General features: G+C 42.3%; 1 protein-coding gene across 2 annotated transcripts in view; it reads right to left on the bottom strand.

The window, feature by feature from the left end:
* Positions 1–13,071, bottom strand: part of LOC103358687 (choline transporter-like protein 2) — a 27,654-nt gene that overhangs the window by 4,489 nt on the left and 10,094 nt on the right. For both annotated transcript variants that reach the window (XM_008283747.1, XM_008283746.1), the window contains exons 2-19: positions 12,014–12,062; positions 11,841–11,914; positions 11,674–11,758; positions 9,552–9,636; positions 9,288–9,401; positions 9,138–9,198; positions 8,325–8,448; positions 8,070–8,153; positions 7,871–7,983; positions 5,103–5,234; positions 4,898–4,997; positions 4,574–4,666; positions 2,523–2,607; positions 1,410–1,672; positions 1,230–1,324; positions 940–1,043; positions 550–623; positions 384–455 (exon numbers count right to left, since the gene is read on the bottom strand). In XM_008283747.1, the coding sequence (XP_008281969.1) occupies positions 384–455; positions 550–623; positions 940–1,043; positions 1,230–1,324; positions 1,410–1,672; positions 2,523–2,607; positions 4,574–4,666; positions 4,898–4,997; positions 5,103–5,234; positions 7,871–7,983; positions 8,070–8,153; positions 8,325–8,448; positions 9,138–9,198; positions 9,288–9,401; positions 9,552–9,636; positions 11,674–11,758; positions 11,841–11,914; positions 12,014–12,062 (1,807 nt within the window). The remainder of the gene's footprint in view (positions 1–383; positions 456–549; positions 624–939; positions 1,044–1,229; positions 1,325–1,409; positions 1,673–2,522; positions 2,608–4,573; positions 4,667–4,897; positions 4,998–5,102; positions 5,235–7,870; positions 7,984–8,069; positions 8,154–8,324; positions 8,449–9,137; positions 9,199–9,287; positions 9,402–9,551; positions 9,637–11,673; positions 11,759–11,840; positions 11,915–12,013; positions 12,063–13,071) is intronic.

Genomic DNA, 13,071 nt, shown 5'->3' with positions numbered 1-13,071 from the left:
ACGGCTCATTTTGATGACGTTCACAGTTTCTGGTTCTTAGAAGTTTCATGACCCACTAAAGTCTGTGGTGGCAGCTCAGCCCTGCTGCATTTATGACACCGGTGTGATGCACAAAGTCCAGCTGTGCTTTAAAACACTATATGGCACCTTTACATAAGTTTATTACGATGATTACGACCTAATTGTTTTAAAGCTCCAATTAACCCCCTTTGCGACGACAACACAAACCACCTACACATCTAGATCTGGATCAGCGAGTCTGCATCACAACATCGGCCAAAAGTTGTGACAACAGGCATCACATATCGCACAGTTTCCTAAACAAACGCTGCTTTAGTCTCACATGTGGTCGGCGTTGAGAACGAGGAAGAAATCAACACTCACCCACAAGCCCGACGATGAGCAGTTTGCCCAAGAACAAGAGGAAATCTGTCACTTTATCCAAGACAGCAACTCTGGGCGACAAAATGGAATCATTTAACCATTAAAACTGTATTAAATCAAGCTTATAAAATGCTTCTTGTAAAAGTTTATCTGATTTCAACATACCTGAGCAAGTTCCTCATGAGGAGTAAGAAGGCATCTCTGGCTGAGGCGCAGAAGTTTTTGCCATAAATCGCCACCTGGAGGCCAAATGCACTCGTTACATCCAAAGTCAACGTGATCAGAACCAGAAGAATCAGAATCAGAAGCTTTTTTACTGCCAGGTGAAGGAATTTGGTGTGGTGAATGAGACCAGTACACAACAATAACAAGACAGGAATAAATATAGAAATCCAAGAAATTCTAAATAAAATATGCAAAAGAAAAGTATTAAAGAACTACATAAAAGAAAAGAGACATAAACTTGATTAAACCAAGTGATAAATTAGGCAACAGTTTAAATTACGCTGTTAACGCTGCGTCGGTTTAAATGAATGAGTTCGGTGAGCGACGCACCATGATGTAGGCGTTTCTGTTCAGGAACTTGATGCATTTCTCCAGACACCAGAAGCAGCACTTCAGACAGCACAGCAGGAACTTTGCAAACTTGTTCTGGGCTCCTGTGAATGACACCATGATTGATTGATAAATGATGTATTTGTCCTCACCTATGTTAACTAGTGAAGCAACCAGGTGCCATAAAACTTAACACTGGTGTCCTATGTGATCTATGCACAATGTAGTCCAGCTTATGCAAATATTATTGCAGATGATGGATTGCAATCGGACTCCAGAGAGCGCCACACCTTTCAGCTTGTGGTCCAGATACTCCAGCAAAACCCTGATGATCTGAATGATGGAGAGGATGAGGGAGCCGAACGCCAGAGTCCCTGTGTGATACCTGGAACGAGATTGAAGTGACTTTTAAACGTGGAACACACAGTGTGGGAAATGTAGGAAAAAAATGTCTGAAGAGAGATGCACACCTGAGAGCTCTCCCCAGGGAGGAAAACACCGGCCAGGCGGGCATGTCATCCGGCTTGACGAAGGCCCAGTAGTAAGAGGAGAAGGCCCCGGCTAAGGTCATCTGTCCCAGAGCCGTGACGAAGTTGGCGCACCAGAAGAAGAGGAAGACGTTGTAGAACTGGAGGCCGATCAGGTACTTGTGGTAAATGGTCTCGCCGCCGTAGAAGGCAAAAAGGCACTCTGACTCAGGACACTGAGCTTTCTCAGGACTCGTCGTGTAGTTCTGCGAATGGATACGGTTGATTTGGAGGGATTGCATTTTAGAAATCCAGAAGATTTACCGTCCAATGTGTAAAACACCAAATAAGATTCTGGTTTGTGACTGAGGCGTTAATGCAGCCACAGCGGCTCCGTGGGTCACGCTAACTTTACACTCGTCATCTTCTCTGCAGAGATTCGGGGAAATGAGGAGTTGCATAACTTGGCTTGTGAACCACGTCTAACGGGAAAATTAGCAAGAGCTCGTTGCAGCTGTCCAAGAAAAGCCGATTTTTGACACGAGCTTCTATTTAGTTTCACTTCCCCACAATCAGCTGGAAGAGAAGACGGAGAGCAGCTGGACTGAAGCTTTAATGCAAGATTTCTGTTCTGGGTTGCTAAGTTTGGTTTATTTCAGTTAGACTTTAAAATAAACATTAAAAAAGAACATTTGTTCCCTTTGGAGAGCAGCAGGGAGGGAGGCGAGGAGCACAAAGTTAGTGAGACACTTTAATCGCAAATATAACAAGTTAAGATAAACCAGAATCTAATCGAAGGAAATATGAGATGAAGCAGCTTCAACATGTCTTATACGCTGCGGTGAGATAAATGCGAAGCATTCATTTGAAAAAACAGACAACTCCATGTTCACAAACCTTCAGAAAACCCACTTCTTCATCGTCTACCTGAGACAATACCAGTCAAACTTCAGTTATCTCTACTTTTGTCATTTCTACTCGACTTCAGTTTGATTGATTTTATCTCAAGCAAACAACGAAAAAAGTTTACTGAGAATCTACAAACATGGAATTATCGGTTTGTGCAAATGAACTCTTCATATGATCCAAAAGAAACTGACGAGTGAGCAGACTTACGGCCGGGTCGCACGTTTTTCTCGAGTGTTCGCACTCGGTCTCGTTGAAAACCTTGTAGACGGGCTCGTTGGAGGTAGACAAGAAACTGATCAGCTCGTTAAGGACAACAGACAATGTCAGCTTCATTCAGCAAATCATTAATACCCAACATTACGTTCATTTGTGCAGATGTGTTTGAGCTATTTATACATTGTGACTACAAGCAGGGAGAACAAAGCACCCAAACCTACAAATTAAAGGCTCCATATTGTGCCCATTTTTAGCAAATTATAAGTCTCACATTTCCCCACAGTGTGTCCTTCAGTTTTTCAGATAAAATCACTACAAAGATGGTCCTTTTTACGATGACTGTATAACAAACTGTTTGCATCTGTGATTGACAATCAGAGCTGTCAATCAATCACACTTTGAGCTGGATGACCAGTGGTTAGTCAGGTGTTACACAGCAGCTGGATTGAATCCTAACCGGCTTGTAAAGCTGAAAGGCTAACTAGCTTTGGGAGGAATGGCAGCAGTAAGCGTTTTAATATCTTAACAGCTTTTGTTTTATATAAGTTTATCACATGACAAGATACTATAAAAATGGATTATCATGGGACCTTTAATGGCCGACCTGCTCTACCAGACCGGCTTAATGAGTTAACCACACAGGCTTTAAGGGCTCATTTTCATACAAAGTGTTGCATACACTTGTGAAAGCTGCCCTCTGCTGACTCAGGCCACATTTACATACAGCAAATACTGTGATATTTTATTGCGTCTGAGCCTTTGGTTTACACGTAAACGAAGCTACAAGTCACCGAAAACAATCACATCTGAAAACTCCAGCCAAAGTGGAGATTTGGAAAAACTTCATCTTTACGTTTGCATGTAGACAGGAGGAGATGGAGCTTGACATCACAGTGTGCAACAAAAGCGTCACATGTGTGCGACCATGTTTACATTTTGGCTACTGTGATACAAAGTCAATATTTTCAAGAATTTTACTTGTTGTGTATTCTAACACCACATGTAGGAGCAGCTCTACTTCTCTGTCGGTCCAAACAAACGACCCTCACACCATTATCGTTGAAGTAACAGGAAGTTTTCGTTGTTGTGTTTTTTTCAGGATTCTGATTGGCTAGCATGCTTCTCGTTACACCACCCCCTATAGGTTTGGCAGCTCATAGCAACTCTTAACGTGTTTATGCGGGTTTGTCTAAACAAAGATTTTTTTTTTTAAACGGTCTGGTGTGACCAATGTTACTTTTGAAAACATAGATTCGTTTTTGTGAATACCAGGCTATGTGTAAACGGGGCTTAAGGCTGAATCCAAATCAACCTGTTGGGGCTGCAGACTTTTCCAGGCTTCGTGCAACAATCTGCCCATAATATACTACGACAACGACAGTGACGGTGACGTAGAAAAGAGATAGAAATCATTAGATTAGAACAATAATGTACAATATTCATATTTTATGTTGTTTTTTACATTAATTGCTATTGCGACTGCAGAATATACGTAATAAATGGATCTGACTTTGAATTTGCAGCTGGGCAAAAGGTTGGTTTTCATCCTCCTACACATCAAACCTTAGTCCTTGATGTGAATGTAATATCTGCAGCATCTATACATAGCAACAGAACCTGCACATCTCCTGCATACGTTGTCTGTTTGAGCATATTTCGACCCGCCATGGTGTAGAATCCTGATTATCATAAACATGTCAGGTAACCATCTGCAAGGGTGCAAATCTGAAGCAGGGGATATTTGGATTCAGCCTGCTCCGTGTACTATGTCGCCCTCTGCTGCCACCTTTTAAAAATAACTCCCTCTCACACAACAGCACTGCTACTTTTCAAGGTAATGCTGTTGTGCTTCTGCCTCATAAAACGGCCCACACATCAAGGTTAGCGCTGCTGTTTTATCTTTAATGAGCTATCTAAAATAATAAACCAGTGCGCTAGTTTCCTTGACGAGCCTCATGACTGATTAATAGTTGTGCTCCCGGGTCTTTGAACACAGTCAGCCTTAAGAAAAAAGCAGCACCGACTGTAACTTGAAAGGATACACAGCAGTAACGGCCCAGTAGGCGATGACCATGGCCAGGAGGACGAAGGTGAACAGCGGGTAGAAGAGGGAACACATCACATGCCCGATGGCTCTGTAAGCAGGACAACACTGGTGGTTACACACATCTCATCCTCGCAGCAGCAACTTGTGTTTCCGTTACTTCATCTGTGCCATTAGTCCGACACTTAAACCCATTACTGTGAGTGACACTAAAATGATTTTTAAGTCAGAACAATTTAACATCTAACTTCTATTGATCTGTTTTTCCACTCCTCCTCCTCCATCATCTCCTCTAAAAGTGCCTCTAATGTGAAGTCCTGACCTGCTCGCTTCTTTGATGAGAGCGATGGCGATGAGGAGTCTCTTCCTGAGGAAGATGAGCAGCAGGATGATGATGACCTCCACAATGGCCAAGATGATCACTAAAAGGAGGAGAGCGGCAGAGAGAGAGAGATCATAGAAGTGTTCTGGTTTTACAGCAACACACTGGAGTGTAGAGATATGCAGATGTTGTGGTGGGTACTAACTGAAGGCCAGCCAGGTCTGTCTGATCTGCAGGTACACGGTGAAATCTGTCTGGAAGCCCAGCTCCTGCAGAGTCACGTTAGCGCCCGGCTCTCCCTTCAGAGCAGCGTACTCCATGTAGCAGTGGAAGATACCTAGTCAGCAACAGCAAACCCACAACGAAACAAGAACACGTCATAAACTGCATTAAACAGAGAAGAGAAAGTAGAGTGCCGCGTTGCAGAAACTAAAGCTGCCAGGAAAAATAACCACTTCTTTAAAAAAAAATACAACAAAGGCAGCATACATTAAGCGTCTGGGCTTAAAAGAGGCGACGTTTCCAGAAAACCAGTTCCTCAGTTTGTCTCTTTTCTGCCAAACCTGAAGCAGCTGTCTTCTAGTCAGTCCTTATGAAAGATCATTCTTCGGTAGAAATGTATGTTATCTTTATTACAGATGCTGCTTTGATGCACACTTGGCTGTCAGTTTTCATGCTCAGCCATTAAACGAAGCCGTCGGTCAAAAACAAACGTCTCATGAGAGCTTCTTTGGAAAGTGTGAGAGACTCGATACTGAGACAGAAGAAAAAGTAAACACGTATTTAGCAATAAAAAGTAATTTTATCTATTTATGATACTTTTTACTAGAAAAAAAACTGTTATTTTTTGTTATGTGGCCAGTCCGTTGAAAAATTTCTTGCTTAAAATCAGTCCGTTGTGCAAAAAACTTTGAGAACCACTGCCGTAGAGTACTCTGATTATTTTTCTGATGTAGCATAATATGCTAATTTTGCATTTGTACCAATTTTTTAGCTTCCACAAAAGCAATTCACTGTCGATGCACTTTTTCACCATTTCCTTATTTCTTTGGTCGTCACAAATTCAAAAAGGAAAGAAATCACAGACCAATTCACACTAATCGTGATTCTCTCCTATTCATGTGCAGGTAGCCCTCTACTAGCTAACTGGTTCATTATATTAGCTGCGTGTTGAGAAGTGATGCATTGCAGCATGTACACGTGCATGTTTTTCTGTTTCTATAAAAGCAGCTGTGCCTAATATACTGAATGCCTCCGTTCGGTTTGCTATCATTAGCAGCTTAAAGGTTTCACAGGTGCCACCTGCTAGATAGCCTCGGTTTCTATTCCCTTTCATGTACTTCTTTTTTCATTGCAGCTAAAGTACAAAAACACTTGTTGTATGAACTGGGTGTGTAAACCCGTTGATTTTACGTTGACTTGTAATAAAACACATACAAAATTGTAAAAGCAACGTCTGTTCTCACTGTGCAGGATTATGGGCTGTAGATGAAAGGAGAGTTCTCATTGGTTGCACTGACGCACCATATCGTTGTGGATTTTATTTCACAATATTCAGTGAAATACAGTCGTTAAATGCTGCTTAACTGGACTGATATAACAAAACAACTTTTACTGAGTTTTAACCATGTAATTTATTTATAACTATCATATTATATTTTATATATTTTCATATATTATTTATAATTTTTTACTTATTTATATTTCTCATATATCCACAGTGTTCTTACCTCAACAGTGTAATATATTTATTCTATCGTTTGGCTGTTACCATGCTTAATCCATAACTGTATATCCTTCCTACTGGCTCCTTTTGTAAATATATTTATTATATATTCTTATTTGTCTTTTTTTATACTTACATTTTGCACCACTGGAGTCGTCTTTTAATTTCGTTGTACTTTGTGTATGATGACAATAAAAAGCATTCGATTCTATTTCGTTTCTTTCTGTCTTTCTTTCTTTTTTAACTGCAATCATTATTACCGGCTTTGTTTATTCTATATTTTTGTATTTAATTTTCAGTTGCTGCCTAGTGTGTTTCATACATGTTCAAAACTAGTACTTCAAAATATATCTGTGTTAATCGTATGTTAAAGAAATCCAGCTACTGATAAACGAGAGCACAAAGCAGAACAAAAATGAATTTGCATTAATTTTTCTCAGAACAACGCCGCCCATTTCTCACCTGTGTTTGCATACGCATGCAAAAACCCGGTTTGCCAGCTCTCCTGCTGCTGGCATTAAATGTGCTTTTAAAGGTCGTCTGGTGCTATCACACAGCACAAACAAGTTTCTCTCAAAACACAGCCGTATAAGTTTTGCAAAAAAAATGTGAGCGAACAGTTGCGTTGGCATGTGTGTGTGTCTTTTATTGCACTTCGTTAAATAGTGCCAAGTCATCACACAGCAGCAGAAATGATACATGTAACTTCATTAATTATTGAAAGGATCCGGCAGGATGTAACAGCAACTAATGTGTTTCCTCGTTCCCCGTGGACAGGTCCACTTGCACAAAGATTTGAAGTCTGACGGTGAAAGCGACCGTCTTCGTGGGTCAGTTTACTCAAATCGGACCCTTGAGGCTGCAGCTAGCGTGTCGCTTTGGTTTTAATTATTCCACTCTGAAGACATCTGCGAATGGATAATCCAAGGAACACATGGGCGAAAGTTTTCACATGGACTGTTTTCCGTCTTGAGAACTGCCTACGTCTGTGGAAATTCCACACAAGGTGCCAACGCTGCAATAATATGTCTAGCTAGCTAGCTGGGTAGCTCTTTCTGCTGCTGTAGTTTCTACTGAAAGCACCAGATGACGGCTGTTTACATGCACCATGTAAGCTCAGTCTAAACAGAACTGACTCTCATCAGCTGTTCTGGAGCTGATTCCTGCAACGGGCCACTGGAGGACTGAACTACTTTGAGGAGAGTCTGACAGAAATAATGATGCTGCTAATGTTGTTTGGTCCTTACCATATCCTATCACCAGTATCACCATGGCGATCATGACCCAGACCATGATCCCTGCCAGGAAGCGCAGGAGGACGATGAAGAGCAGGCTGGTGAGCATGGCGATGACCAGCCCTCTGCAGAGTGGGAGCACAGGGTGAGTGAGCAGAGAAACCAGCTGATGGTTTATTCTTGGCAGTGAACAAGAAAGTCAGCGACTTACAGGAGGATCCAGTACCAGGACTGCGTGTAATCCTCAAAGATCTTCATCACCACCTGACGAGCCTCAATAACCACAGTGGCATTCCTGCAGGGAGACACCCGAGTGTTTATCTGTTGCAGCGCTGAGGAATTTCTCGTCACGGAGCTGTTTGTAAAATCTAAGGCGGCGTGTTGGGACAGGCGAGGCCGGAGCTGTTGTCTAGCTGTGACAGAACAGCATTAGTCTTTGTCACAGTAATTCCACCGATGTACTCACTTTACTCCGTCCACAAGGTCTTTGGCGTCTCTCATGGTTCCCGTTCCGTCATCGAAGTGGGAGTTGTTCCCCACAGTTATCACCCCTCCTTTCTGGCCTAAAGCTGGGAAGCACCTACGGGTGACTGGAGGAGAGAAGATGAGAATGTCAAGAATGTAGAACAACTTTTCAGCTCTCTGGGCATCAACGTCATACACAGATGAGCCACAACATTAAAACCAGGCTGCTCCTGTGCTGCTAGAACAGCTCTTCAAGGCCTGGACTCCACAGACCTCTGAAGGTTTCCTGTGGTACCAAGATGTTAGCAGCACATCTTTAAAGGTGAGGACTCCATGGATCAGGCTTGTTTCACCACAGATACTCGGTTGGTCAGCACCTTGAAACTCTTTGTCATGTTCATTCAAACTATTCCTGAACAAGGCCGTACATGTAAAAATAACACCCACGGGAATGAAGGACCCCGGGCAGAAGCAGAACATTGCCCTGAGCATCATACCGCCTCAGTTGGCTTGCCTTCTTCCTAAAGTGCATCCAGTCAGTTCTGATCACCACATACTCATTGTGGGCCTTTTCCGTTGTCGCTATGAACCCTCTGATGGGTCAACAAGCTGTCCTGCTCTTTGTGTTCTGACATTTTTCTATCACTTGCTGCCTGATGGGTGTCATTCGAACAAGACAGTTAATGTTTTTCACTTTACCCGTCAGTGGTTTTAATGTTGTGGATGATCGGTGCATTTATTAACTGTACCTACATTTTGAATGATCGATCTTTTGAAGGAGGATATTTTAGAAATAGGTGGAGATTCAACTCACAGGGCTTGCTGGGCGTCAGCATGGCAGGACAGAGGCCTTGACTGAGGATCTGTGGGATACCCTGAAACACAGAAAATAGATGTGAAGGTCTATTAAAAAAACACACTGACATATTTTAATCATGAAGGTAAAGAACCAGCTGCATCTTACCAGTGAAGTCGTCACACCTTCCTTGCAGAAGTTTTTGTAGTACTCAAAGTCTTTGCTGTTGCTGTAGGCTTTGACTAATGTCATGAACTTCTCAGGGCACTTGTCCACACACATCTGAGGATCAACATTTACAGCAAGTCACATCAAGTGCAGGCAAAGCGTTCACTCGTGGGTAGAAAACGCAACACAGCAGGGAGAATGAACGCCAATAAGCAATTTGAGAACGGTGAGAAAAGATTGATTGGAGGAGAGCGGAGTTTATACCTGTGTGGTCGGACACTGGAACTCCAGCAGCACCATGGGGCTGGCACACTTCATGATGTTGAAGTAGAACAGAAACGGCTTCTTTCTGTTGAAGGCAGGAAAAACACAGGAAATGGTCAAGATAGATGTCAAGATAGATGTCTGGATGTCTAGATAGATGTCTAGATAGATGTCTAGATGGAGAGATGTCTAAATGATAGATGTCTGGATGTCAAGATAGATGTCTAGATAGAGAAATAGATGTCTAGATGTCCAGATAGATGTCTAGAGAGATAGATGGATGTCTAGATAGATGGATGTCTAGATAGACAGACAGACAGACAGACAGATCATCCTCTTGGGGAAATTCAAGGTATCCAGTAGCTCCCACATGTTACACTTAAAAACATTCACAAAGACACGAAACAACGGAGCTACGCAGACTTGCTGCCACACAAAGACAAGTAAAGGAACGACTATGGACTTCAAGCAATGTGTGATTTGAGCACCTAACAAAGTTGGTCAAAATTCAAACATGACACACAGCCCTTCCTCAGTGGACCACTCACTACCATTCTGATCTCTTTTGCCCTCATCGGGTCTGTAGTTGCTTCCCTACACAGTCCACTGATCAGTCTGCAAAACAAATACTACCAACTACAAAAAACATCATTACTCTACGTGGATTTAAAAAAACAAGCAAGCAAAATAGTCACCTGAGGGTTAACAACTGACAGAATCTGGAAAGTTAATTAAAGGCTGGATGTGCTCATGTCAACAGTAGATTTAATTTGATTCAGGGCTCCAAAGTACGACCAAAACTCTGTCAATTTTTATTCATTGGCTGCTCAGGTGCGGCCGACATTCAGCAGGTCTGTCTCTGTGCTTGTATATGTGTAGCGCTATTTTTTTCCTCACTTGCATTCTGCATTACATCAGAGATTGGTCGGCTTTGCCAGCTGCTGCAGCTCTTTCTTCTGCTTCCGTCTGAGCTCCTGCTAGCTGCCCTACGCTCAGACTCACAGGCGTTTCTATCCCTGTGAGTCACTGCAGTCTGGTGTTGTATTTTAGCTTCATGATATTTGGTGTACAAGCTGAGTACTGCCTTTATTAGTGACATTTGTTCGTGCTGGTTTATCCAGATTTTATTTTTCTGTACTCTCTGACTCATTAGAGACACTAGTAAATTACAAAGTGTGTCTGTTTGGAGGTTTTTTAATGTCCTTAGTACACATAATTGGCATTATTACATTCTGGTAATGTTGTTTGGCTGTATTTGATAACTTGCAGTGCTCTGGCTGTTTCCTGCTGTCAAACAGTATTACACAGAGATGATGCTGCGGATACCACGTCTGAGAGAAATTATATGGGACAGCAGATCACTTTTGGGAGGGGTCAGCAGATTGTTTCAATTGGGAGAGGTAGGCCAGTAATCCCAGTCAGAGCTTAATCCACCGTTAGTCCCTGTTTCTCGCTCCACACCCACCGTCCACACACACCATTGGCCATTTTGTACTATTCTCCTGCAGGAGAGGAGCTGGAACAGGCAGCTACATGGTGGTTTTTCGTTTGTTATTATCAGTAAGAAACGCTTCATCGCACAGTGCAGAAGCCCAACAGTTACACTTACTGCTGCAGCACCAAATGGTTTATAGTTGGTGGACCTTTATTATGTGCTGATGCACCTAAATGAAAATTTAGGCACAACAGGGGAGCAAATTTAGCAAATTTAGGCCTCAATATTAGGAGATGGAGGAGATTTGACTGTACTGTGTAGACACCTTATTGTGTTGTAACTATGAATGAATATTGAACATTTTTGGCCACTGATGTGTTAAAATCAGAGACTGTATTTGCTGGTGAGTGAATTTTTTTGTATCAACTGCAGGATAAGAGATGTTGTAAATACTTTTTGATAACCTTTCTCTGCATACTTGGCATTAATGTTGATTTATTGGTCACATGACATGAATGTACTCTATATGAAGCAGCTGGAAACACTTGAATAAAACTCACTTTATTACTGTTTGGCTCGTTAAGCAGAATTGTGTAAACGTACTGAAGCTCCAGCTGTTCTGTAACTCGCTTTCAACATAGGTAGAAACTGTCCAACAGTTACATCTATACTTGGAAAGCAACTCACTCTAGCGGCGTGCCAGCCTGCCCGCAGAACTGCCCCCGACTGTCTGTGGGATAGATCACCTTCCTGGGATCGCCCTGGGACCAGGCTGGGAGAACAGAAATAGACGTTAAAGGTTACAACGCTTGATTTGTTTTAAAGATAGCGTTTAGGGTTTTTTTTTTTCTTACCAAGTATTCCCACTGCAATATAACCCAGTACAGCAACAATGAAGAGGATGCAGCACACAATGTCTGTGCAGCCCCTAGAAACAGAGAGAGCAAAGTTTTAAAAGGGTTAGAAGATTCCCTTCGTCGTCAGCCACCTGTACAAGTCAGGAGTAAAATCACATCTCTTGTCTCACCTGTTCTGGATTGGACCCTTGAAGGCTGGATCATACTTCCTCGGCTCGCCTGCAGAGAAGAGAGAAGTGCATTTATCACTCTGTGAGCTCTAGTGAAAGCACATCTTGGTGAGAGCTTCAAGGTGACATCTTCATGTTAACTGTTCATTAATTCATGTTTAAAATAGAGATGCACCTTGTACCAGGATTAAGTTTTAAAAAGGGGGGAGGTGGTTTAAGGTTAGGGAGCAGAAAGTCCCGTCTTCCTCCCGTTCTTCTGTCAGATGACTTTTCCCTTCAGGCGAGACACGCCTGGCAGCCCAACAAATTCCTCTCTAGTGACTAAGCAGTGGCAGACCCATGAGAACGAAGGAGCCGGCATAACTTAGAAAAGCCACCAGAGGGGCTCTAAATCATTTATTGTAGTACATTTACTTTGACAAGCCAATGTCCAAGTAAATGTCGTGTTAATACGGATTTATGCCAAAACCAAGTTACCACAAGTTACTGTGCAGACTGTGTGAAAGGTACATTTATACACAATATTTTATCAATACAGGAGCAAATCAGACTATTACTGTTAAACACACATCCCTTGGTTTGCACTGCACAGAGTTGAAACAACACGACAAGGTGGTGCTGCTGACGACTGATGAGCTTTATGGTCGGATCAGGCTACAGGAGTTTTAAATCCCGAGCAGATTTTGAAATCAGCAGAGAAACTTCAGATATTCTTCTTCTCTCTAAAATCAGACAGGCACGCACTACAAGACTGGAAAACAGTGACGCATCACAAAATTCAGGTTATAATTATGATTATTGCCAGAGGAAAAAGTCAGGGAGCAGCGCACCACCTCACATGATCTCATGGGGAAGCAAATGGAAATCAAATGGAGAATGTGGTGCGACAACTTTGCTGTGATGCTATTCTTACTTTGCAGCGAGTAAAAACAAAAGCAGGGGGCTAAATGAGTTTGGAGGAGAAAAGGATTTGGAAAATGATTTTGGCTTTTGTTATTCTTCAGTGAGAACTTGAGATGAGATTGTAACCATCAGTGTTATTATCTGTAGCTGACGTT

The sequence above is a fragment of the Stegastes partitus genome, unplaced genomic scaffold (genome assembly GCF_000690725.1).
Source record: "Stegastes partitus isolate 25-593 unplaced genomic scaffold, Stegastes_partitus-1.0.2 Scaffold326, whole genome shotgun sequence".
Taxonomy (NCBI): domain Eukaryota; kingdom Metazoa; phylum Chordata; class Actinopteri; family Pomacentridae; genus Stegastes; species Stegastes partitus.
The sequence above is the reverse complement of the archived record's forward strand: the minus strand, read 5'-3'. Positions and strand labels throughout refer to the sequence as shown.